We start from the raw sequence: 26,135 nt of genomic DNA on the forward strand, positions 1-26,135 counted from the left end.
CTTAAAACAACAGACAGTGATAACCCAATCACGTTTCTCTGTCTCATACACATTCCCAATCCAGTAAGATGCCACACAATTTTTGTCTACCAATGAAAACGATGTAGTCCAGTCTACAACTAATAAAAATACTTCTACCCTATCTAGCACATCAATATTTTGCTACAGGAGGGTGACATAACTTAAGGGATTTTTCTTCCACTACTGAAAGTCAATGGGGAAAGAGAAACAGGACAGACATCCTCAGCAAGACAGAGTCCTGCAACTCTAAACAGGGAATAAGATGGGGCTTGTTTCTCCTACTGTTTCCCGTTGAAAGCGAGACTAGATGACAACTCAAGACTGCTCAGTACTCTAATTACTCTAATACTGTAGAAATGCTGAGCAGACCCAGTAGTGATTATCACAACAGCCTCTGTAACTTGGCTCCAGTTTTCCACACTTTTGGTATCCTTTCAGCTGATGAAGTTTTCTGGATTGTCGGGTTGTCTCATGAATCTGCATTTTGCCACTCACACATTTCTTTTGTTGACACAGATGGAGGAAGGAGTGGAAAAGAAACCTCAAAGGTGAATTTTTTACCTCCTAAGGCTACTGCACATGGCAGATCACCCAAAAACTATGGGGCTGGTGTTAGGGCAACTTTTCACCAAAAACATCCCACTATTTCAGAACCGCTAAGAGTCTGCTCCAACAGCCTAATTCTCTTTTCATCTAATTTAAAACTAATTTATCTGTGGAGATGAAAAAGCTTCAGTGGAACCTATATTTAAGTATGTGCCTATGTGCTGTATTGAATAAAAATGTCTCTGCAGGCAAAGCACAGTAAATTGCACTGAGACTGCTGGAAAAGTAAAGGACATTTTTAATAGGTAAGAAGAGTAAAAATTTCAGTGTGAATTCAAGATTTTACATGGAACACTGATTGTACAAACATTCATGCATATCCGTTAGCAAGATGTATAGTAATTAATCACTGAAATTTTTCCTCTCTCAGAGTAATTTGCCTCTTGATAATTAATAATTCTAACAAGTTTTCAATAATAGTGAGAACCAAAGCAGCATTGTAATTTATACGAGGTTACCAAAAGTATGGAAGACCTTGTAAATTAAACATGCGAAGGAAGTGTTACATAGCAGAGACATTCACACAAAGAAGCATAAACATATTAATGCATTCTGCTGGAAAACTGCAAAACACATCAAGTGCTCTACAAAAGTGCCATAAAAATAAGATCTCAAAAACATTGTGAAACATTTTTTCAAACACAAAAACTCCATCAGCCAAGAGCTGCTCTTCCTCCAGCAGGTGTCACTGCTGGAAACGGCAATAACAGCGCCAAGGGCTCCTGGGTTAAGGAGCAAGAGCCACAAAAATGTAACCCATGCACACAGCATCAAAAATACAAGAAAAACAGGGCATAGGAAGGGGAAGAAATGGCTTCTTTTTGTACCTTTCAACCCTGAGCGGATGATAGTAGGAGACAAGTCATCGTAATTGTTCATTAAACTGATGTCTCCTGACGTGAAGCTGACAGTAAGTAGTGGCTTGGTGTTCTGCACTGGGACTGGATATGCAGCTGGTCCATCTGCAAAAGGAGGCTCTGAGTGAGCAAAAGGTAAACAACCAAAAATAATCACATCCAGGCCGAAACACACTGTACTTCAGCCCACCACCATCAGGAGTTGTTTCAAGCCTCTCTACCTGCTTATTTCTGCAGCATCTGTGGGCACAAGCAAAGCAGGTTTAGCTAGTTAAGCTTCTCTGTTTCTGTGAAACCTCAGTGCTTTTACTTTGTCAAGTTTTACTGCAGCATAACCACAGTGATTTATGCATATACTATTATGTTACATAGCGGTGTTTTTCAGTCTTTCTCCACTGTCAACTCCCCAGAGTGACAAAAAAACCCCAAACAATGCCTTGGAAGGCTTTCTTGGAGCCCCAGTTGAAAACCAGCATGATGAACAATACAATGACATTAAAAGTGATTTGTTCTATACACTTTTTGCTTGGGCAAAAGACTCCTCCTGAAGTCACATAGAGACATTTTAAGAACTTCTAAGAGAATGTACTGACCTTTCACAAATTACTGCATTCTAAATGTCTAGGCAGCAGCATGAAAAGGTACCTGCCTTTCTGCATAACAGGATCACCCACAGAGGTGAGCCCAAATGGAACACTTGGCTTTAAAAACCATTTCTGCAAAGTCTCTGCTCCTCTGGGCTTGTTTTTCAGTGATTCACTAAAATTCCCTCGTTCAAATACTTCATGACCAATATTGCCATCTGTAGCTTTTGCTGTTTAACTCCTTCTGTTTACAGTTTCTTTTTCCTGATTAAGTGCCTCTCAAGGCCCAGCCAACATCTTTCCAGTCAACAAAAACGGCAGAACCGGTTAGGAGTACTGTTGCTTCCTGGACTTGTAAAAAAGCTGATGAGAAAGCACTTTGGAGAAAGATATCTAGTAACTAGCACCTCTGTGTGTATATAATTTAATATGAAAATCCCAACAAACTTCTAGTCCTTCCTACACATCTGTGTGAGTCAAAGGCTTGTCACCTTTGAGAGGTTTATGCTGCATCTGCTCTAAAGAAAACACATCATGTTTGGGTAATCATTAAAATAGGCTTGTAGGCTTGTAACGAGACCACCCACCCCCTGACTGACTCAGAAAAAGCTAACACATTTGGATCATTTAAGTTCTCATCTGTGTACTCTGCAATTTCACCATCCTCCAACTGGAACCTCAGTATTTTAAAAAAAACCACACTAAAAACCCAGAAAAAATCCAATTTATTGTTGTTGACTGTCTTGCTTTAGGAGCTTGCTAGGCTGAAGTTTGTTTCTTTCCTTCTAAGGTAAGAAATCTTACCCAGTACCAGAAGTGAGGCATAAAAGCCAAAACAAAATTCAGTTTTAAAATATGCTAACATTTTACCAGGTGATCAGATTATCTTCTTTCAATATTTGATAAATACATAAGCTTATTATATAGACACATATACTGGAAAAGGTAGATTTTTTGGTCTGAATCCAAATTAGAGTTAGAACTGCAAAAGTTCTCATATCAGAGGTTCAGATCCAAGATGCAAATCCAGAGTTATTCCTAGTTGTTATGTATTTAAAATTTTCACTGTACAATCACTGTTGTATTAACTTAGTTCTTAATTTAGTTCAGGCTTGATACAGTGGAACACAAGGAACAGCTTACCTAGAGTTTATAAACTGATCAGCCACATTGACAGGAAGTATTATTATTACTTGAATGAGAAGTAATTACTTGACTGACTATGCATGGACACCTAGGCCTCATAAGCCTTTGCTACAGATGATTTCCAAAGACTTTAAAACCAAAATATTTCACCAAGTGAGTTGTATTGAGACTTAAGGAGAGGGAAGGATTTATTCCTGACTCTCAAACTGGCAATGTGCTCTGAAGCATGTGAATTAGTAACTCCAGCCAGCTCCAGTCACTCTGCTCCCACTCCATGTAATTGCAGGAAATATCTTCATTTCTGAGCCTTCTACAGTATTTATGGAACTCTTTATGTCAGGACTATCAAGGATGGGACTGTAAAGATGACCATTACAGAAATCCTATGAAACAGAGAGAAAACTAAATATATAGCACTTTACACCACATCTAGTATTGCTGTCTTTTCACATGAATCTATATAATAGTGCATTAACTTCTGTGGCTTCATTCTGACTACCTCCATACACATGAACCACTGCAATACCTCCTATCTGCTTATCAGTGAAACCTGACATCTCCCTATCCACTGTTTTTCGCTCACCCTCACTGAAAACTTATCGAGCTTTGTGTTGTTATCTCATTTGTGCAAATGGAGGCAGAGCAGCACAGATGAGGTATGACCTGCAGCAAGGCTGGTGGCAGAGCTGGGAACAAACCCATTCTCCCATACCAGCTCTCTGCTCCACCAGAGCTCCAAACTGTGGCCACCCGGCTGGGTTTGTACAGCGTGACAACACTCTGGCATTTGAGATGTCTTCATGAGCACCTGCAAAGCTGAAACAGAAGGATGTGCACATAACCCTACCTTGTGGTGGGGAATAGTCGTCGGAGTCCGTGTCGCTCTCGCTGCTGTCCTCCACCAGGAAGCTGGGGTAGTTCCAGGACATGTTGAGGATGCCATCTGACTCGTGAAGGAGCACGTGGGCCAGCATTCGGCCATGGCAGTCCATGACGATAACCTGTCCATCAGCAGTGCCAAACAGTACCTGAAAAAAACATAACAGCCCTCAGTCCCACCACATGTCAGCCACGGGATCCTCCTTCAAACGCATCTTGTAATCAACTAGCTACGCTGGGAATTAACTGAAAGCAAAGCAATCATGGATGTGAAATGGTGCCAGAATAGGACACTGCAACCAAAGATGAATCTAAAGAATGAACTTAAAGCAGCAGAATCTACAGGTAAGTTCATAAAATTTGTGAGCAAGTAGTGTTTCATGGTGGATGTATTTCATTCACTTTAACAAGAGACATTACACTTTCATCATTACTGCAATTAAAGTGAGCTGGCAGAAAGGCTACCACAGATTCTGCAGTATTCTTGGATAATACAGAAACTCCTAAACCTGGTGGCAGAAACTGAGGTGTGCATCAGTCATAACAATATCAAAAGAAAAGGCACAGCTGACAAAAGTGAGGTCCTAGCAGAGATTTCAAATGGCTTGTGAGAAATAGAAAGCTGAATAGAGAAGGACGGGTTATTCAGTTGATGAGCTGGAGAAGGTGGGAGAATGCCTTCCAAAAAGAAAAGAGGCAAAAGCAGTATGATCAGTCAGCTGGAAGTAGATTATCATAGGCCAAGGGGATGGCAATGTGCCGCACACTCAGGAAGAGAAGAGCTTCCACCCACCATTTCAAACACAAAATGGATAATCCAAGGTTTTTCTCGCCCTTAAACAACTCCATAGCCAATCACACAGACTGAAGTCAGACAGATTGGAACCTGCAATTTCTTTTTTAATAAACATTTTCTCTCTTGAGGCTTTAAGAAAGTTAAGATCCTGCATATTTGATGAATTTTAGAAAAAATTCAGGAAATAAAGACTAATAAATCCTAAAGCAATAAATGCATTAGCCAAGGCTGTTGCTGTTATCACATAATTCTGTATGAGGCAAATACATTTTAAAGCAAGTCTAAAGGCACATATCAACTTGAAAACTAGCCAGCATTAATAATGAGGCTAAAAGGAAGGTCAAATCTTACAATTGCTCTTCAGTCTACCACCTATTTCCAGTACTTGTAAATTTAAGATTCTAACAATTATATATGCCCAGATCAGAAATTCACCTAGCCTTGTATCTCACCTTTCAGAGTGGTCAAGTGTTTGGGGAAGAGTAAAAGATGCACTGAGCAGGCATCTCCCCTGCACACTCTTGTACTTTTCAACAACAACAACAACAAAAATCCCTCTTCCTTGATAATTGATAGTTTCATTTGGCAACCTTGGCTCTTAACAACGAAAGAAACACAGAATAATTGTTCCCTACTTACATTCTCAACATTGGTCAGAATTTTACAGACCTCTAATTCCCTAGTCATCTCTTTCCCAAGCTGAAGAATCATAGCCTACTTAGAATCTCCCTGTACAGTTTTGGTTCAAAGCCTGCAATCACCCTTGGTGACCTCTGCTGTCAGAGGTCCTCTTTTCTATTTTCCAACTGAGATGCTGTGTCAGACTTGCAGTATTCAATGTGTGTATTGTATCAGACTTATGCAAGTTGTCATTATTGCACTTTTGGAAGTTTCAGAAAGGAAGTGTGGCTTCTTAAGTCTTAGTCAAAAAAAAAAAAGCACTAAAATTTTTTCTATGATCAACATAATGAAGGTTGTAAACTAGAATGGAAATTTAACAGAAGAACTCCCATAAGTCATTAAAATCTTAAGAAAAACAATGGAGTTGTTTCACATTATCAAAAATATTGAAAAAATCAGTATCTGAATGCCTTAACTGTAATCATTACATGTTACACATATTTCTGTGTTAAATAGTTGCTGGGTTAAAACAGCAGCTGAAGTTTTCTAAAAGCCTCAGATTACCATTCTAGATGTAAAAGCAAGAACTCAACCTTTGTTCATCTCACACTATCCTCCCTTAAGATCCCTTATTCTATTCTTCTTCCACTTGTATCATCCCATCTCCTTTTGATGCCTTGAAGTGGCTACCTGAAAATAGAGGCTAGACAAGAATAAAAGTAGGTATTTATTTGAAGGGCCTTCAAAGGCACACCTTGAGAGTGTAAAGCCTATGAGGGGCTCCACCCAAGATGGACCCTGGGTCACGAGTTCTTCACACTTTTATTAGTTTGGTCCATTTGCATATCAGAACTAATTCTCCAATTATAATTTCAGTTAATGATGTAATTACCCCAACTTTGCTCCTCCTCTCAAGGCTTTAGTTTACACATTTTTGGGGCCTGGGACAATCAAGGTGTCCTTGAAGAGCAAACCTAGAGAGGGTTTGTTATGTCTAACCAGCATGAGAGAACAGCAGCTAACAGGCCACACGAAACTTCAGAGTTACACACTAGGCAGTATGGATTTGAAAAATATAAAAATTAAAACCTAAGGCATCACTTTCATATTGTTCATTATTTCAACTGTTTTTACATACATGATCAGTGCACAGCCACTTTCACTATTCACTTTCAAAACACAGCCACTGTCTTTCTGATCTCAACAAAACAAACTTTTACAAAGGCAAAATCCTACCAGTTGTCATTTCTAGCTTCTAACACTGCTCTCAGTCTACTCTATAGATTAGTTTTTTACTAGTCTCCTGAAAGTTCTACAACTGCAAATGCCTAAACAGAGGAGGTGAAACTCTATTGTTTCTGAAAGCAGCAGTACAAGAGTCTGCCTCCTAAAACCCTGCAGAAACATTTTATAATTGGGTAGGAATAAAATCTTTGGACTCATCACTCAACAGGTTCAGTCTCATCTCAATCTAAAGCTAATTCTTTTGAGTAGCACTGCCCCCAAATAATTTAAAATTATAAAGTACTCAGTAATTTCCAATTCAGAACAGCTGCATGTCAGCATCTTAATTCTTGCACTGGAACTTGAGAGAGCTCTTTAGCAACCTAGAAATATCAGAGGGCACACTTCATCTCTTTAGCCAGGCTGTAGGTTTCAAGGAACAGCTTTAAGTTTCAGGGTTATTGTAGCAATACAACCTTTAAGATGAAAGCATTTATCAGGCTGATAGTCCTGCTGGCTGAACTCCTGCTGAAGCTGTAAAAATCTCTAATGGTGTTATCCATAACATTACTCAGGTTATAAATGCCACACTCAAGCTACTTATGTCTGACAAATAAAACTCTCTTAACCTTCAGACAAAAGGTTGAGCCACAGGATATCCCTAAAGGATCTAATAGAGAAACTAAAAAGTTACATTTAAGATGCCCAAATTAATTTTTTTGCGTATTTTTTTTGTGTTTGCAGATCTAGGTGGTCAGACGGAATGTTGGAAAAAGGTAACGAACAAGTTATAGTGGTTTGTTAACCCTTGAATACAAAAGCTAAGTGACAATAAGAGTAATTTAAAAAAACCCCAACTACTTATTTTGAAATGGTTCTTTGGCCCCTAGTTCTGATCTTCTCTTGACTCATCTCCTCTCCTTTCACACTGCTCATTATTACAACTGATCTTACATGTATTACCACTTGCAGAATTGCATTTGCAGGAAATCTGATAACCAAATACCTAAAATCACCCAAGACATTCCGAGTGAGTCAGTACCACAACATAAATACAGTATGTCTTTACAAAACATCAAACATGACAAAGCCTACACTACAGTGAAGCTGTAGCTGATTAAAAGTCACACAAATGCAGAGCTCCTGTAGGGCCCAGATGTTGTGTGCTTTGAAGGGAAAACTGTGATAAACAGCATTGGGATAGCACACACGGTTTTCCAAGTGTACCAAGAGCTGAAAGTTGGGTTCAGTTCTGAAACACAAGTGCCTTAGTTCTCCACGAAACCCGAGCTTGGGGTGATTCCTATCTATTATAACAAATCTGAATAACTGAAAAACACCCTTCTCTGGAATGTGCTGACCTCTTTAATCTATGTGATGACTTGAGATGAGTTCCACAACCTAGTTTTGGTAAATGAATAGGTTTTTCAACTAAAGATTTTTTAACTGTCATCCATGAAACATACTATTCAGGACTGCAACCCTCTTAAATGCCCAAGATATCAAGGACCCTTCAACTAACAGTCTGAAATACACCAATTTCTAAAAGACATATGGTAAGCAAAAGATGGGGTATTCTGCTCTGAAGCATTCCTCTTACGAGGAGATGAATATTAGAACAGCCAAGAAGCTGAAAATTCAGCTCAAGAGAAACAACTTGAATGTGTTGTGTGGCTTTGCTACACACAAATCGGTGTGCTGAACTTCACAGTTCCTGTAAGATCTGTTGTGATGCTGTAATGCTCTGGACGAGACAAAGGACCAGCAGAAAGCAGTCTGGCAGCACTGAGATCCACAAAGCCACGATGGAGTGACCAAAGACCTGGTGCATTGAAGGTCCAGCTCAGGAGGCCCACTATTTTGTAAAAGTATAATTTTCTAACAGTGGTGCTCTTTTTGCACAAAACACATTTTGTTGTTATTTAATTTGGTTTCATGTAAGTAAATTGAACTCATCAACAGTAACAACACTCAAGCTCTATGATAACTGGAATACACCAGCCCAGTAGGAAGGGAGGAGATCCTACCATCTCATGACATCTGGTAACATGCAGCAGCTGAGAAAACTAAATTGTTAGGATTTACAGACTTAAGCCAAGGAAGCTGTGCTGACTTACATCTGCAGAGAACCTAGCCACAGCCCATTCCTGCATCTTTGCCTGTCTTCATTGTCAAAGAAGCTTTCCAGAACTACACTCACTTTGACTTTTAAAATAACCAAGGATAACTCCAATCCCAGCTATAAAGTATTCAATGACTCTATTTACATATGAGGAGTAAAAGACAGAATTATTTCCAATCTCAGGTTTTGGCTGTACAAACTAAACAGTCAATACTGTTACAGAAAGATATTGATAAAACAAGATGCCTCTCTTCATGACATTTAGTACTAACACTGAAGGTTTTGAATGTTGCTGGTTAAACAAAACTCCCCAGAAATCTAATCGATACATTTTTAGAACAGGGGCTGTCATTCTGCATCAGGGAAACGACCAAACCTTTGACAGAAGCTGAAGTTGAAGCATTAGAAGCTGGATTTGCTATAGCTACTGGAAGAAACATAAAGCCATTGGAAGCTACTTTAGGGTAGCTCTTTTAAAGTGAGATATTCCAGTATTGTAATGATAGAATGCTAAAAAAGGAACATGTGTCTGTTTTACTCCTGCTGGCTCAGGATTTTTAAGAGATCCTCTCTGACTTTTTACAAAGAACATACATCTGACAACTCACAAAAGCAAAACAACTCATAGAGTCCACTAATTAAAACAGCATTGAAAATGAATCCAGCAAACTCCATCCTAGTACAACCTGACTGTTAAAATCCCAATTTTCACATACAGATAGACCTTGCCTTGTGGGGCTAAGGAATGTGCATGAATAGATTGCATCTAAATTCCTGGACACACTGAAACATTCTGAAAATTAACGTAATTTGTCATGAAATCTTAAGTGTTCTAATCTTTCCTAAGATGTGGCTAAGCTGTCTGTAACTCCACTGAGCAATTTCTCAAGTTATAGATCTTTCTTCTCCCACAGGACAGGTAGCAGCTAGAAGCACAAAGTGACCAAAGTTTTTCCAGAAAGCGACTGATCACATTAGAAAAGCAAAGACTTGGATGTGTCCTAGAAGATTTTTACTGGGCCAGTCCAGCAAACTGAGGTCTACTGGACATGAAATGCTCAAGCATTCTATAGCCCTAAGTAATACAACTAAAAGTGTATGCAACCTGTGAGTGTTGCTGGCCTACAAGGGTAAATATCTTAAGCAGCTGCATTTTAAAATAAAAAATAATTTAAAAGAGTGTGACAAAGGTGAACCCACTCTCTATGTTTTTAAGTGAAAACTGACTCCTCAGTCTTGCCCTTTGTAGATTGATTCCTGGCCAGTTCTCTGCCCTGCTAATCCATCCAAACGCAGTAGGTACAATACGTATTGGTACAATTTGCTGGGGTATCTATACCTGCCAGTTCCTCCCTGCAGAGGATTTATCACCACAGTGCCAAAGCAGGTATTTCTGTCAGGAAATCCTAAGAGGGGGACTATTTGCATTGGAATGTGTTGACTTTTTCAGAACTTAATATACTATTTCGGCTGGTTTTTTTTCCTAGTCATCATTTTTACTGACACATGCAAAGATTTCTGTGAGACTCATGAATCATGATCTCCCTCTGGAAGAAACATCCTACCCAGGATTTTCAGACAAGTTAACAGGTGTTTCGCTATTCCCTGTTCAATTTTTGCTTAAACCAGTTGTGAGGTGCAGATGTAAACCTTATTTTCACGTTTCTTGAATGTTCCTAAACCCTTTTCTAAAAGTAATGCAGGAAAATAGAGTTGCCTTTCAAGACTAAGGACACAGATATGATTATTTCTGCTAGAAGCTAAGTTATGCACATTCAAGATCTTTCATAATATTTGGATGTACCAGTCAGACAGAGGGATTTGCTGCATTTCAAACTAACTTGTTCTAGGACCCTCTTTTAATTTTCTTAGACTCAGTTACGAGTCTTGTAGCCCAGGGCAGAAAGCTTATCACCGTCTTGTGACCAAGTAAACCACGAATAAGCTCACAAAAACTTTTGCTTTTGGTTTTTAATGTTCTCCAGCATTGTACTTCCAAAGTTTGAAGGATTCCTCTTCCTATGCACTTGGCAAACCTTGCCCTTCCAGCATTTTGTTTTATTCTTTGCCTTCGTGTGTGTGTGTGTGTGTGTCTGTTGGCACACACACCTGCTGAAATCTTGGTGCCATCATACCAGGCTATATCAATGCTGCCACCAACAACTCGCCCTGTGCAGCTCTGCATTTGCAGCTGCCTTGTTTTATGTTTTGCTTCACTGACCTTCACTTTTTCAAAATTTAAACCTGTCTTTATGCTTTCTCCTTCAGTCTCCTCCCACATCTTCCCCCACAGGAAAAACTAGCCACCTCAGAAAGTACACTGCAAAAATGCTAATAAGGTCAACTCTTTGCACTGTCAGAAGATGCTGAGCAGTTCAAGGAAGCTGAATTAGTTCTGTTTGCTCTGATTTAGTCATCTGGACAAGCATTAGTACTTATGATAGGAACAGCCTTCACAGTTGTCACCATACTGCCATCATACTAATAGAGATAAATTTATTTTGCTGATTGAAAATTAACTGAACTATAAAGTGATAAATATACAAAATGATGGATCAACCTTCTATTTATTCAGGTAGGCCTAGTAACAACTCCCTAGAGGGAAAATTATTGCCTTTAATTATTTTCATTCATTAGCCTAACAAAAGAATGTCAGTGTTGCCAAGGCTTAACTACAACATTTTGCAGTCCATTTAAATGTAGTATTAGCATTTTGCATTCCTTGGGCTTTTCTTGTTTACTGTTTCTCCATCACAAAGCAGGAGACAGTGCAGCGAACTCCTCTCAGGAGTTCTCTCTGCACATTACAAAGTGAAAGTTTTTTTTCAGTGTCATATTTCTGGCTTTCCTTCTTTTTACCTCAAAATGCAGCGAGAAATAAAGAAAAGCAGAGTGAGGGAGACAGCTTGTCTCCTGCTGAATACTTTTTATTTCTATTAAAAATTCAGCCACTGTAAAACGATTTATTGAACTGACACAAAGAGAGACATCACTAAAATTCACATCCAAGCTCAGGGGGAAAGCACTAGATTTTCCCTGACTGCCTTTATATCCAAAAATCTTAAGAAGAGTTTCTGTTTCCTTTGGACATGAGGAATTACCAGCCACACATATGGCTGGTACAGCCCAGGATCATTCAGCCAGCTGCATATATAAACATACATATAGCGGTAAAATTCTCATTTGAGGCCATTAATCCTTTCAAAAGCAGCACTGGCTTAGTTACCTACTTTCAGGCCTGTTCATTCTCTCTTTTACAAAGTCCATAGGATCTAGATAACTATGACAAAGCCCTCAAATGAGAAGGCAGAGTAAATCCATCAAAGATCTTGGTGACAATTCCATTTAATAAATACTGAAATAGTAAAAACTGGGAATTCAAACTGCACTGGCTTTATTTCTCTCTAAAATACTATAATGTGGCTGAATGACTGTAAATGAGATACAGCCTTGCATGCCACTTCAGGACTCAAAAATATAAGCAGTCTTAAAACCAGGATCTCAAGCTATTAACTACTCTGGACATGTGAGGATAGAAGCAATTGTCCAGGCAAAGATAATGTTATTTGAAAGCATTCTGGTAAATCACAGAAAGACTGATTATTATACATTCTTGTAATTATACCTGGACTAATTCTGACTCGTGTATTCCAGGCACACACATTTCTATATTCCTTTTTGACTCTCAAGACATTTTTCAAGAAAGCAACCTATAGCAATTAAATTTTTAAGTGAAGAGTTGCCCTTCTATATAGTGTTTACTGTATTAATGATATGCCTCAGTTTAAAATGTGAAAAAAACACATTTGAAGCAGCATGCAAAATGAACAAAAGGCCAACAGCTGAACACCTTCTACAGAACATCTTCTGTGGCAATTAACTTGGACAGGACTCCAAGCCTGGACCACTGAACTCCCACAGCACAAGTACTCTGTAATATTCTTCAAGCAGTGCCGTTATCTGATTCCTCACAAAACTCTGCCAGGAAAGCACACACGTCTCTGAAAACACATATTCTTCACAAATATACAATTATAACTAAAACAACATTTGGTGGGAAAATGCAATTAGTTTTACCAACAACCACTCAATCAGGAAACGAAGTCAACTGATACACTTGGCAGTCTCCTGCATTATTCCCAAGTCAGGTTTTAGTTATTTCCTGAAAGATATGTTGACTGCTGAAGCTAAAATCTCATTCAGAGCTTTAGAAGTCTGAGAGTTTCTGCTGGGGTTTTGTGGTTTGTGTTTTTTTCCTAACTGAAAATGGTATTACTTAGAAACAAGAACAGCACTCTGAACCAGTGAAAATGCAATACAAAGCAGTTTAGAAGCAATGTCCTTGCTGTTTTGAATTTCATAATATAAAATCAAGAAGCCCCTGGGTTAAGCTATACACTAATGGAAGTTAGTCCCTCAACTGCTGCCCTCTCCTTCTAGGTCTTGCAGGCAGAGAGCAGTAACTCAGCGTGGTCAGGAAATACGTGGAATGGCCGAGGTCAAGTGTAACTGACTCAACATGGAGTCAGGCTGAGTAATAAACTCTTACCAAACAAGGCACTGAAGAAAAATGACTATTCTCTTAAAAAGCAAGGAAAGCAGGGAAGGATTAATTCCTTTTCAGCTTGCCAACAATCCCTCAACATCTGAACACTGACAAGAAACGGGCTCCTGGACAAAGAACAAAGAGATCAAGCTGAATCCATGCAGCATGAAACATTGATGGGAAAGGTTTTGGAGAATAAAGAGATATTGCTCCCGCTTTTCATTGGCGTACTATCTCCTTTCCTTTTGTCAAATGAAAGGAAAGACTACGTGATATCACTTTCCAAAAATATCACCTTTCCTCTGCCATTTACTGTGAAACTTGGCCTTGCTTTCCCAGACAAAACCTAGTCCAGAAATCCACAAATATCCTCCTCCAGATTCAATCACTCTAATCCTTGTTTCCTGCACCAAGGTTTCAGACTATTTACAGGCTTGAAGACATCTGACCCAAGTTCAAGACCCCATTTGGCTCCTGGTCTTCTTACCAACTTCCAAAAAAATGATGGATTAAGTACCAGTGATGATAAAGTTCAAATCAACCATGCTGGCAGCTACATTTCTTTTGAACTGAAAAGACCACACAGCTCTGGATGAACCAAAGGGATGCTGAGGCCAAAGTATTCTCAGCCAAGTGGCTTTGGCAGTGGAATAATGGACTCTTCTGAAAAATGCTGTAAAACCCTCACAGTTTGGAGTGGTTTTCTTCTGTAAGAATTACACCTCCACTCACATACCCTCTCCTGACCAGTTCAAAATCCGAACAAACAAATTAAAGCAATTTTCCTACCCTACATATGACTTCTCCTTAGAGAGCACCTTCCTGCAGAAGGTTCAATTTTTTCCCTATACTGCCTAAAATGCAGCATAAACACATGCTGCTTCCTTGCAGAGGTGCACTGCAAAACCTCATTCCTACTATTTGCCCCAAAGCTGAAGCATAGCAGAGAGCTTTTCAAAACCACAAGCTCAAGTAAACACTCCCTGTTTCAAAGAACTAAAGACTTCAGGTACAAGTGCCAGCAAGGTGAGAGGCGAGGCAAATGGCTTCTTTCTTCCTGACACCTCCCACACAGAGACTGGTCTTGTTTCTATTTGTGCTCATCTTTACTTTGCTGACTCAAACACTGATGCTTCAAAAATGTAAAACAGCACTGGGTATAAAAATGCTAAGTGGACACACTAACTGAATAGCACAAGTTTTCATCTCTCCCTCCATCTCTGGCTAGTCACTGCCATCGACATCCTTCTTTCCTGAGGGAGGCAAAGACATGGTAGAATGTGCAGCATTTAAACTTCAGATTCCAGTCAACTAAAATAGCAATATTGTGACCTGAGTGTCATAGGGAAAGTTACAAGGTACACTGTAGAGGCTGATCTGTACATCCTAGTACACTGTGCTTCCAAAGGGATGTAGAAATCCATCCAGGCATTTGCTTTTTGCAGTTACAAACATCCAACACCCTGTCTACAAGGACGAGCAAAACATTAAAACAGTTGTATTACTCCTTTCAGACAGAGTCATTAAGAGAAAAATTTCTGTGCAATACTCATCTGAAACAGCCTTGACACAAAACACTGCAGGAGCTACTGAGAAAACGAGCCATGATGCCATCAGCCCATAAACAACCCCCATGTTACAGCTCTCATGACTAGAACAAATGGCACCATCTCGTTAGCTCTCTCAGTGCCTTGCCTCTACAGGCTGGATGGAGAGCATCCAGGGAAAGATTAGGCAAGGCACAGATGAAGCGAGTGGGAAGAAGAAAGCACATTGAAGTATCACCTTATTGCTCTGTTCCTCCAATTACCCGCTCAGTAACTGTGCAGTACAGCCTAGGTTTTCTGGCAGGAAAAATTTGTCTGGAATAAACCCACAGAGAGATGCCATAGCTCCTGAAGCTATGAGCCCCAGAGGCTCCAAGGAGAACATCCTTGTTGTCTACCCCCACCAGAACTCAAGGCAAAGCCTATATGAGCACAAAAATCTGCAGCGTAGCTGCTCATTGCTAGTGAAAAAAGGAAAGCGCAACCAAGAAATGACACAGTGCACCAAGCTAAGTCTTCTCCTTCCTTCTTTTTGGAAGCTGTATTCTCAGCAGAATGATGCATAAAAACCTACTTGAGAAAAAAAGGCAAAGGAAAAACAATGCCAATACAACTATACACTGATATCAGAAAAAAAGGGGAGGGAAAAAAAGAGAACTCTATTATTTAGGAAATAGCAGCATAATGTAGCTTGAAAACAACGTAATAAAAAGAGATGGGAGAAAGAAAGGCAAAATAGCACTTAAAATACACATCACTTTTCCCACAAAATCTGTCACTATTATGTACCATCATAAAAATCAAGTCCCCAAGCAAAGAGCAAAAACAAAGTGTTACTGGCTTCCAGCATGTATAAATATATAAACCAAGAATACAAAGTCTCTGCAAAAATATTTAAAGTTTAAGTTTATATAACCCCCCCATATTTTGTTTACAAAAGGCTGAAATAGGATAGTAAATATTTACAGACTCCTTAGCACAAGGAAGCAGAAATCATTAATTTTCATAGCAAGTTTGCCACAAAGGTTTGAAATGCTTCTAAAAACAGTCCAAAATATTAAACAGTTAAGCTGCGATGGGTCTTATCTGTTTGTTTTATATAACAAATGGATTTGTCTTGAAAGACAACTGAAGTCTCCTTACCCTGTCCTCTTTTTTCATTTTAATGCTGCTGCTCAATTACGCAGCATGCAACGTTAAAATGCTTATATGGGATTTAACCATTGTCTGCAGTCCTTGTGCCTTGAATAAACTACCTAGTTCATTAATGACAAGTCTTCAATGCTATGAAAAGCCTCCAGCCATTTTTCCCAGTAATCTGAGTAATTCATCCATCAATGAAAATAAGGCTTTCAGATCATCTTCAACTACTGTATCTTACAGTGCAATTCTGAGTGGCCCTAGTCATTGTAACTATCATTTGATAGTATCTACATCCAGAATTGCTGGGAGAAAACAATTAATTTTTGTATGTTAAGACACAAAAAATGTAGTTATTCCCCAGCATCTTTAAGGCTTCTTTATGTGAACCTGTAAAATCCTTAATAGGAACAAAAATTATTCTAATAAAGACCAAAATAATTGCTTACATTTTCAAATTTTACAAATTTCATTTTGTCCTTCCTTCTTTTCATTCATAATAATTAAGGTCAATAGCTACTTTCCCCATACTGCCCCAGTTGCCCCTTTGTAGCTCCCTCTCATCATTCTATCAACTCATTAGAAGGCCATCTTCAAGATTTTTTTCCACACACCCAGATGTCTGAGAATAATTAAACTTGATCAGGGTGACTACTATAATAGCAAGGAATGCCTGAATCAGACATGTGCTACAGCACCTGAATAAAACCAAAAACAAGAGGGTGAGTGGAAGCACAAACGTCTCGTTTCAGAGCCACAGGCAAATGCAGATGTAGGTGAGAAGATGAGAGCAGGGCCCAAACAGATGCAACATTTTCAAACACTTAAAAATTCTTTGTTTTTAAGCTGTGTTCTGGAAGCTAGGTAAGGCTACTATCCTTACTTTCAGCTTAGGAGCTGTTCAGAACACCGTTTCCCTGAAAAGGTAGTAGCAACTGCAAATTATAGTTCACAGATGAAAATGAGGGGACCAAAAGCAGACTGTATTGAAGGGGATTTATCAGGTAAAACTCCTTCCAAGGACTAAAGCCATACCAAAACCAAGAAGTCTGAGAGAGAAGCTCATAAAACACCTGATGCCACCGTAACCACTTGACAGCACTTCTTGTTAATGAGCTCCTGTCTCCTGTGAGAGCTGTGGCTACGCAGAGCAGCTGCTGGGCACAGCACGGTGCTGACCCTATTCAGGGACATGCACAGCACCACGTGCTGTGCTAGCACACGGATCCCACCCAACCACGCTGCTGGGCCCAGGGACAACAAGCATCCCCTTCTTCACGTGGAGCTCCCTTCTGGGTCCCGGGCTCCATCCTGATGCACTGCAGGCAGGGAGAAGGAGCTGAAGCCTGCCCCTGCCTCCTGCTTGTCATAGAAAAAAGATGCTGAAGCGTCTCTGTGGTTGCCATGGGAATAGGGATGGCAAGTGCTGGGAGCAGGAGTGAGTAACAGCTTAGAAACTGCCTCCCTGCACAGCTACTGCACGCTACAATAGACTTCTAAAAAAAAATTGTACAGAGCTCCTGCACCCTGCGTTGTTTGAGACAACGCAGTTCATTTGCTACTGGTGTCACTGTTTTCTTCCAAGACTCTTCAATGCACAGGGTATCTGTTCCTAACATGGTGCTGCTTTTCTGTTTCACCAGGAGCATAATTTTGTCTGATTAGGCACAGAAGAGGCTGACCCTTAGGGCCCGTATTTACACATTTTTAGTACTCGTGCATGTTGCATCACAATGGGACCACGTACAAGCAGTTAATGTTGTACCCTGCAGGATGCAAATCAAATTAGTCCACCTGCTTATATACTTATTTTCAAAGCAAACAGAAGGAAGCATGCTGGCAAAGTTCACATATTCCCGTAGTCTGTCACATCCTAGCCAAACAGAATTCTGTCCAGTCCCTGAATTTCCACAAATAAAAGCTTACAACAGGAAAAGGGGAGGGGGGAAAACAGAAATGGGCACTTACAGCTGTCAGAAAAGTCTAATAATTTGTACTAGCAGAGATGCAGGGAACAAATATAGGTTACTGGCACCTCTTGGGATATCCAGGAATTAAAATATATTAATTCATTTTCTTTGAGGGTTTCCTCTATTGGAGAGTGATTCCCCTTTTCACACACAGAAACAGCACCAGAAACAACCCCAGGGAAGTTCAAGGAGTCACACTATATTGCTATAAACAAAGGATAATCAGAGCCTCTGCAGTTCTCTTCCAGTTCTCTGACACTGTGTCTTTCTCCATCATGAAGACAGATCATCTCTTTAATGGGTAAAATCTGGGAGAAAGAGAGGGAAAGGGTGGCCTAAGGGCAGCAGAAGTTGATAGAAAAAAGTCACTGCGAGCTCAGCAAACACACAGGAAGAGAGATGAAGCACTGGAAAGATGTTTTATGACTTGCAGGCTTAGGAAGAATCTTCAATTACTTACTGACATTGCTTCTGTAATTATAAATAAACCCTTTGGCTAGACAAAAGTCAAGTTTTTCTCACTTAAGAAGTCCTCAATCTGCCTGGTATGTACAGTCCCTCTTTGAAAACAAGCATGGGACAACACCACAGAACTATCTCAAGACAGGATACAGCATTCTCTAATATTTCAAATTTCCTTTTCATTTCAAATATATTTTTCATCCCTACATGATCTTAAGTGAGCCTGCTCACCAGAAAAATACTCCACACGACTCCTACAGCCTCTTGTAGTCCCGAAAAAAAATTTTAAAACTGTGCATGGAAAGTCTCACTCCTGTGTAATCCCATCCATCCCAGTTTAACACAAGCATGGCACTCTGCCTGAGACACAGACAACCCAGTCTTATAAAATCTTCCATTTGTATATCCCCAAGAGCCCAATGGGGCTCTGTCTTGGCCAGACGTGTGCTCTGGTTATAGGGTACAGGAGGAGGAAATGCCTAAATGAGCAGGCCTACAGACACACGGTGAAGCGAGAAAACTGACTTCTAGTCCTATACCATAAACATGCAGAATCACATTCCAAAGGCCTGTGTATTGAATCAGCTGAAGCCTGTAGCTCAAAGTCCAGACTCAAGATCTGGGTGTGAACTATAGTAGAAATCTGCCAGTGACCTTCATGAAAAGTTCATCTGAGACAGATGATGCTGAGAAAAAGCACTGCAGTCAACCATATGACTCAAAATAAGTTTGTCCCCAACAGACAAGGAGAGCTCAAAAAACCTGAAAAGCAACTGAGCCACAAGAAGAATGATAACACTCTCTTCCTAAAAGAAAATGCAGAACCATTTTGGCTAGTATTAATAAAATCTGCCTATAACTTAATCAAGACAGCATATACACCAAATCAGTTAAAATATACAATTATATGCTCAATTTCTGCAGGACTGTATTCCACGCTGGCCACCTCTCTAGCTCTCACCCCATCGCTATGCATTAGCCACTACCTCCAAGGTGCTTTACTTCAAGCACAGTAAGGACTCAAACCCAGAGACCACACACACAAAGAAGACAATGGCTGCCAATATTGCAGCTCCAACCTTTTCTTGTCTCCAACAAAAAGGTGGTGGTAGGAAATTACCCTACTCTTGCAGAGCTGCCACAGAGCCATAGCAAGGAGTGACAGAGGTGACAGGCTACTGGTGCTGAAGAGACAGACAGGAAAAAAGATGGAGGAGACAGAAGAAACCAGGAGGATGCATGCAGAAAGGAGTGAAGGAGAAAGTTACGAGAAGTGAAGAGTGAGGTGAACAGACAGACTGTATTGAGCAAATTTCTATCAGGACAATAGAATATTGATACTGAACAATACAATCCCTTTGTAAATGTAACTTTTAAAGATAATTGAGTTAAAGGTCATGGGATCATGGAGTGTAATATTTTCCAGGCATACTTTCAGTAGCAACCTTCATGGTGCCAGAGGGGTAACAAAAAGAACAGTAGAAGAATATAAATTTAAATGTCAACATTTATCTTTCGTCACTGTACTGACAAGTAGAGTACCTTAAGCAATAGGGAATGTGCTGAAGCTACTCTAGACTAGAATAGTATCCTGCTCTCATTTGCACATACCCCAATCAGGAGAAAAATTAGGTAAGGCAATAAGCCAGTAAGGGTATCCATTTCCATAAACACTAATTTATGTGTAACATATGCAATGTCCTTCCCCTCACTCTGTTTGCTATTTTTAGTTTGAACTGAGCATAGTCCCTTGCCAAGCACCTCTATGATTCATGTTTCCTTGTGCCTCCAGAGGCAAATACATCTGGATATATTTTAGAAGATCGCTTCTTTCCACCAGCTCTGGAGAATAGTACAAAGATCCATCATCACTTAACATGCAAACCCCTGCAACCACATAGTTAGGGAGAACTGTGCAGAGCAACATCAAGCTCATGGCTGGATTGGGTCTCTATTTCAGTGAGTTTATCAGCAGCAGGATCTGTAAGTCAAGTAAATCATTTTCACATAGCTGGAATTGGCCATTATGTTCGAAAGCATTTATCTGGACACCGAACAAGCGTTTGTTTCCTGGAATAACCACTTATGGAGCATCTAGATTAGAAAGTACAAACATATTGGCTAAATTGAATTAAAGGCAGTCAGCCACTCCAAATTAAACACTCAAGTGAAGATATTTCCAAATACAGCAGCAACAACTGAGCATCACACAAATGGGGTAGCCTCATGTTTAAAACATAGGACTGAGAGCTATTAGATCTTAGCTTCCCCCCTACTTCTGCTGTTTGTCTCTTCCTCTTGATCTCAAGTAAATTATTTATTGTCAAGATTTACATTTCCCTAGATTCAAAAAGAGGCAGTTAGACTCCCTGGCTTTAAAAAGCAGTGTTGCAATAATTAATTCATTATTCTTTGCAGAGCACTCTAGAATTATTAGATGCTGCTGCAGAAATGTATATTATTAGTGCTATTATATTTCACTAGCAATTCCCAAAATAACTCTACCTTGGATGAATTTACAGTATTCTAAATTCAGTGGTACCTTGACTCTTGAACCAGCATCTTTCCATGGTGTTGTAAAATGAAGGAAGGAAAACAATCCAGCTGTGATCATAACAGAGTTTTGCTTTGCACTACTCTACTCCCATCATTTCCTCCAGCACTGAATTATACACACATACACAACCATGCATGTGCAAGGAAAGACCAATCCAGTCAGCTCAGCAGTGAAAGGCAAGGGACCGGTGTGAATTCTGCAAATGAAACCAGTGGCCCAGCCCCAGTCATGCTGTGATGGTGGTGTGTCCAGTACCCTATAATTCTTTAGAAAAATGGTAAAGAAGATTTTTTAATGGAATTTCTCAAAGCTCAGCAACATTTGGGCTCAATGGTTGGAAAAAAGGCCTTCTTTTAAATGATCTTGTTTGCATAAGGTTGAGACATCTCTCCAACACTCAATTAGATCCATTAGCTTATGTAAATGCAAAACATAACCATATCTGCTGCTGGAATTGCTTTTGCTGCAAGTGCAGACTAGACAAATCTACACAGAAATTATCAGTCAGATGTTTAATAGTCCAGGCTACATCTCTGCTCAAATGCATTTATAAGATAGCTGTAATAACAAATTAAGGGTACAATTAACAGATTCCTGTCTCAAACAACTAACTTTGAGCAAGACTGTGTGTGAATCAGGGTGAAAAGTGACAATGGGTAACTTGGTACACTATCATATTCGCTTAATAAGGACAACAGGATGAATTAAATTTTCATTATCAGTGGGAGCAGCAGTTTTGATGGAAACTGATCTTACCACGTGACCATTTTACTTGACAACTTTTTAAGAGGTGTATTCTATGGCTTACCAATGTGACCCAACTGACACCCCTAATTGCCCCATCTTCATTACCTGTTGGTCATCTGGAGTCCATATGCCACAGGTGATCTGACTCTCCAAGTTTATTTCTGAAGACCAGTGTCTTTGTCCGCTGACTGAACCGACCAGCACAAATCCATCTCTATAGGAGATAAGTGCCTGAGTCCCATCATGGCTCCATGTAAAGTCGCTTACCTTAACATATCAAAGACAAGAAAATAGATATATGGGCCATGCAGGACTTTTTTACTGTTTTAATAAACAGCAGCAGTGCACAGAATGAGACAGGCCAACTATTAGCCCATTCTTGCATATTCCTTTCAATAAAGAAATGTTTCATTTCCTCCTGTGCTTTTTGAAAGGTATAAAGTACCATTCATTGTCCTCTTCATTTGGTCTCTCAGGACCTGATCACTCTTGACTGCAGAGAAAACATGCATACCAACCTGTGCCCCACGATCGTTGACAAGCTCCACTGACCATCTGCCTTCGTATTGTATCCAAACAAATATTCCTCCATCTGCATCGCAGGTTGCTAATTTCTGGAAAGGTTCGTTCCATCTCACCAGCACAACCTTAGAAGATTACAAACAAAAATAGCATTACCAAACCTGCATGTTGTGCTAACAGCTATTTAACAAGAACCAGTTAAACAATACCGCCAAACAAATATCACTGCATTTAAACCCTAAAGATGCACAAAATAGCAATTTTCAGCCCAGCATTAGGCACCTCTCAAGAACAGATGGAATCGTTTTGTCACGGTTGTCAGGAAACACGCAGTCTCTCACCATCAGGCATTTTTGGAAGGCATTGCACACTTTCAATAAAATCATAGGGAACACTGGAGTGCAGGACTCCATTACAGAAGCCACAAACAGGAAGCTCTGCACAGATTATTCAACACTCCCTCAAATGATTCCCCCACTGTAATCTCAGAGACTGTCAGACTCTTCATCAAATCATCACCTCTTGCTGACTTCAAATAAAGTAGCATGCTCTGCACACAATTTAAATACTCAGATTGAATACTCATATTCAAAATAACCCCTGAGAAGAAATTTCATAGGAAAGTTGCTTTGCTACTGAGTGCAAAAGGAATACAAAGCAGCTTCAGGCTCTTCTTTCCACATTAGAGCTATCTGGGCTTTTCTAGAGAATCTAATCAAGTCTAAACCTACCAAATTGCTCTTTCATTTTTAATTAATACCACTTTAACAAATACAGTATCTCTTGAGACCTCAGTATAAAACTGAAAAAAGCATGTCATCCTAGTGCCTGAAGCAAAAATTGGCAGCAAAACCATTTACCTTCTGTTAGCGACTTTTTCTTAAAAAACTTTTTTCCCAAATTAGTTTTATTTCAAGAACATGCAGATATATATGGGACCCTTGCATTCACACACAAGTAAATTGCCCCCCAGCTATTTTACTGAGACACAGAGTATGCAAACAAAGTAAACATATATTAAATACTCAATTAGTAGAGTGTTATTTCAACTACTTAATACACACCCAGCTCTAATGATGCTTTTTCATAAAACTAAATAGATAATTAATCATCTGAAAGAGACAGGCAAAATTTTCCTGAAATACATTTTGCTGTTTACAGAGATGGACTGATCCTCCTAAAGATTCCAGTCCTAAGATGAGCTCTAAGTAGACAGACCCTTCCTGCTTCACAAGGAAATCAGCAGTCATTTTCAGAACTAGGATATAAATATGCATACCTAAAACCTAAACTTGACAGCTGAGGGATGATCTCATCCTTATTTAGTGAGTGCTACACTTATGCAGAGTGTCAAGGTCAGAACTTAAGAACACGTCTATCGGTGGACCTCACCAACCCGAAGCATCAACCCTTGAACCACTAAACAACCACAGGAAAACCATTTATTCATTCATATGTAAAAATTATGGGGAGAAGCAAGTATGACAAATCACCTCTCTGTTGTTACACAGCTTAGAAGAATCCCATTTGAGATTTTGCAGAAAACCACTTGCTTTTACTTAACTATAACCTTGCAGCTGCACTCTTAAGTCACCAGTCCTGCTTCCAGTTGGGCAAATTATACCATGCCCCTAGATGGATTATATCACACAGAACTTTTAAAAAAATTCTTATGTTGGAAGAGCAGTAAATAAAATATTCAATTATAGCAATGCAAGCAGATGCACTTTGTTGGAGGTTTCACTTTGTCCCTTCCACCTAAACAATAATAGCACAGATTTGTCAAAATTTTTTTTCATTTTGGTAAAAATCCAATGCACAGAGCCATAATTTCATCCACCCTGAGGCAAAATGCAATGATGACATAACTGTAGTTGTCAGCAGTGACTAACATCATTATGAAAGAAGTGAAGAAAAACTCAAGGATAACACTGAAAAGTCTTCATCTTTAAAAGCTGGGAGCTGTTAAGGCTAATGATGACTATTAATGAGTAGAAGGTACATATCACCACTAAAAAACAGATCTTTGAACACTTAGACACTGCTCACATTTCTCAGATCATACCAAATCAACTCTGCATCATACCAGAATGAATTGCTAGAAAAAATTTAGGAAGAAAAAGAGAACTAGTTGTTCAAATAACATGAATGCTTTAGCTAACACCATTAAGAGTGCGACTACCTGTCTTAAAATTGCCCTGTTTACTCTGTCAAAGATTTGAGATAAACATACAATTTTATAGATTAGACATACAAATTGACTTTGTAATACGAATTATGGGCAAAGTGACAACAGTTACTTTGTTGTGTTTTGTTTCTTTTCTATTTTAAACAGGAATCTTGTTAAAAGTTGAAAATTTTAATTCAAATTATGTACAACCTATCTTTTGTTTAGATTTGATAAAACATCCAAGGGTACATTTGAATGTAAACAAGATTAACTAGAGCCTCCATCCATCTCAATTAGATACAAATTAGTAACTTCCAAAATAAACTTATTGCTTGTTAATCAGAAATGAAAGTGAGACAATGATTTTTATATGCCTTCTGATAATAGCCTCATATGGAAGCAGATTTGTAATTTGAAAATTCAACTCATTTAAACACAGAGCAATTGTTGTTATTTTATGAGGTCATTTTAAAGATGCTGCCATAATTTACATTTCACATCTGACTACAGGACCTGAGTCCACAACTGCTTTCAGTAATTCCAATTCAATCTTAGACACTTAAGACGCTGAAGAAGAGATAAAGAAAGGAAAGATTTCCCTAAGTATTAAGATGACTTTTGGCTTTTATGTTGGCTCAAATGTAAAGCATATGAAAACATGGCCCATTGACAGCACACTTAAATAACGCATAAGCTTGAATTACCCCTCTGCAAAGAGGAATTTTACTGCTAACCCGTAAATGCAAAGATATCATTACTTTTACTAACAGCTTCAGCTCACAGAGGACCCATTTTTACTTCTGCCTTTATGGTTCTCTGCTTTCTACCTAGCATATTCACACAAGTACTGAAGGTCTGAACTGTTTTATCTTGTATTCAAAAGAGTGAGAATGTTGGTGCACGAAAGTAAGTTGTCTGTGGGTCATCTGTGGTCCACACAGCCTCTCTGTATTGGCTAATTATTTTTGCTCATTGGCTGGTTGATTGGTTGGTTGGTTGTGGGTTTTTTTAATTCTATAAAAAATACAAATTTTGGTCGTTCTGCATCACAGGTATTAATCAGCTTCTAAACCACTATCTTACACGGGATGTGATCTCCCATGAATAAAACTTCAAGGAATTCCTGGCCTGAGATGTACATTGTGTTAAGTACAATGTAAAGGCCAACATATTTCCCCTAAACAAGATGCTTTCCACAAAGTCCAGTGAGATATTGAGTCAATCTTACGCTTTCTTTGAGCTCCTTTTTATAAAAGGAACAGTGGCAAAAAAATTTGTCTCAAAAGTGCAGCATTCAGAACCTTCAATATCTCTGGCCTAATTGCCAAATTGATTTTTAGGAATTTAATTAATCCTAAAGGTGCTAGAAACTCTACCCAAGAACTCATTGCATACTTTACTGCTGCTAACAATGTTATTATCTATTAAGATTTTAGACAAGAAATTTTGAGTAACTGCAATTTTGGAGTAGCAAATGTGTGATTTAAAGTAAATGTGATCTTTTCCCAACAGAAACCAGGTCTGGTAATCTAAATTTATTACACTCTATTGACACTTTTATTAATTGTTTCTTATTTTCTAACACAACACAAGACCACTAAAATCCAAAGCATTCTGA

General features: G+C 39.1%; 1 protein-coding gene across 1 annotated transcript in view; it reads right to left on the reverse strand.

Moving 5' to 3' along the window:
* TULP4 (TUB like protein 4) overlaps window positions 1–26,135 on the reverse strand; it is a 156,687-nt gene that overhangs the window by 35,710 nt on the left and 94,842 nt on the right. The window contains 4 exon segments of the mRNA XM_039568257.1: window positions 1,455–1,589; window positions 4,062–4,242; window positions 21,931–22,092; window positions 22,344–22,472. Coding sequence (XP_039424191.1) covers window positions 1,455–1,589; window positions 4,062–4,242; window positions 21,931–22,092; window positions 22,344–22,472 — 607 coding nt within the window.

Source organism: Corvus cornix, chromosome 3 (genome assembly GCF_000738735.6).
Source record: "Corvus cornix cornix isolate S_Up_H32 chromosome 3, ASM73873v5, whole genome shotgun sequence".
Classification (NCBI taxonomy): Eukaryota; Metazoa; Chordata; class Aves; order Passeriformes; family Corvidae; genus Corvus; species Corvus cornix.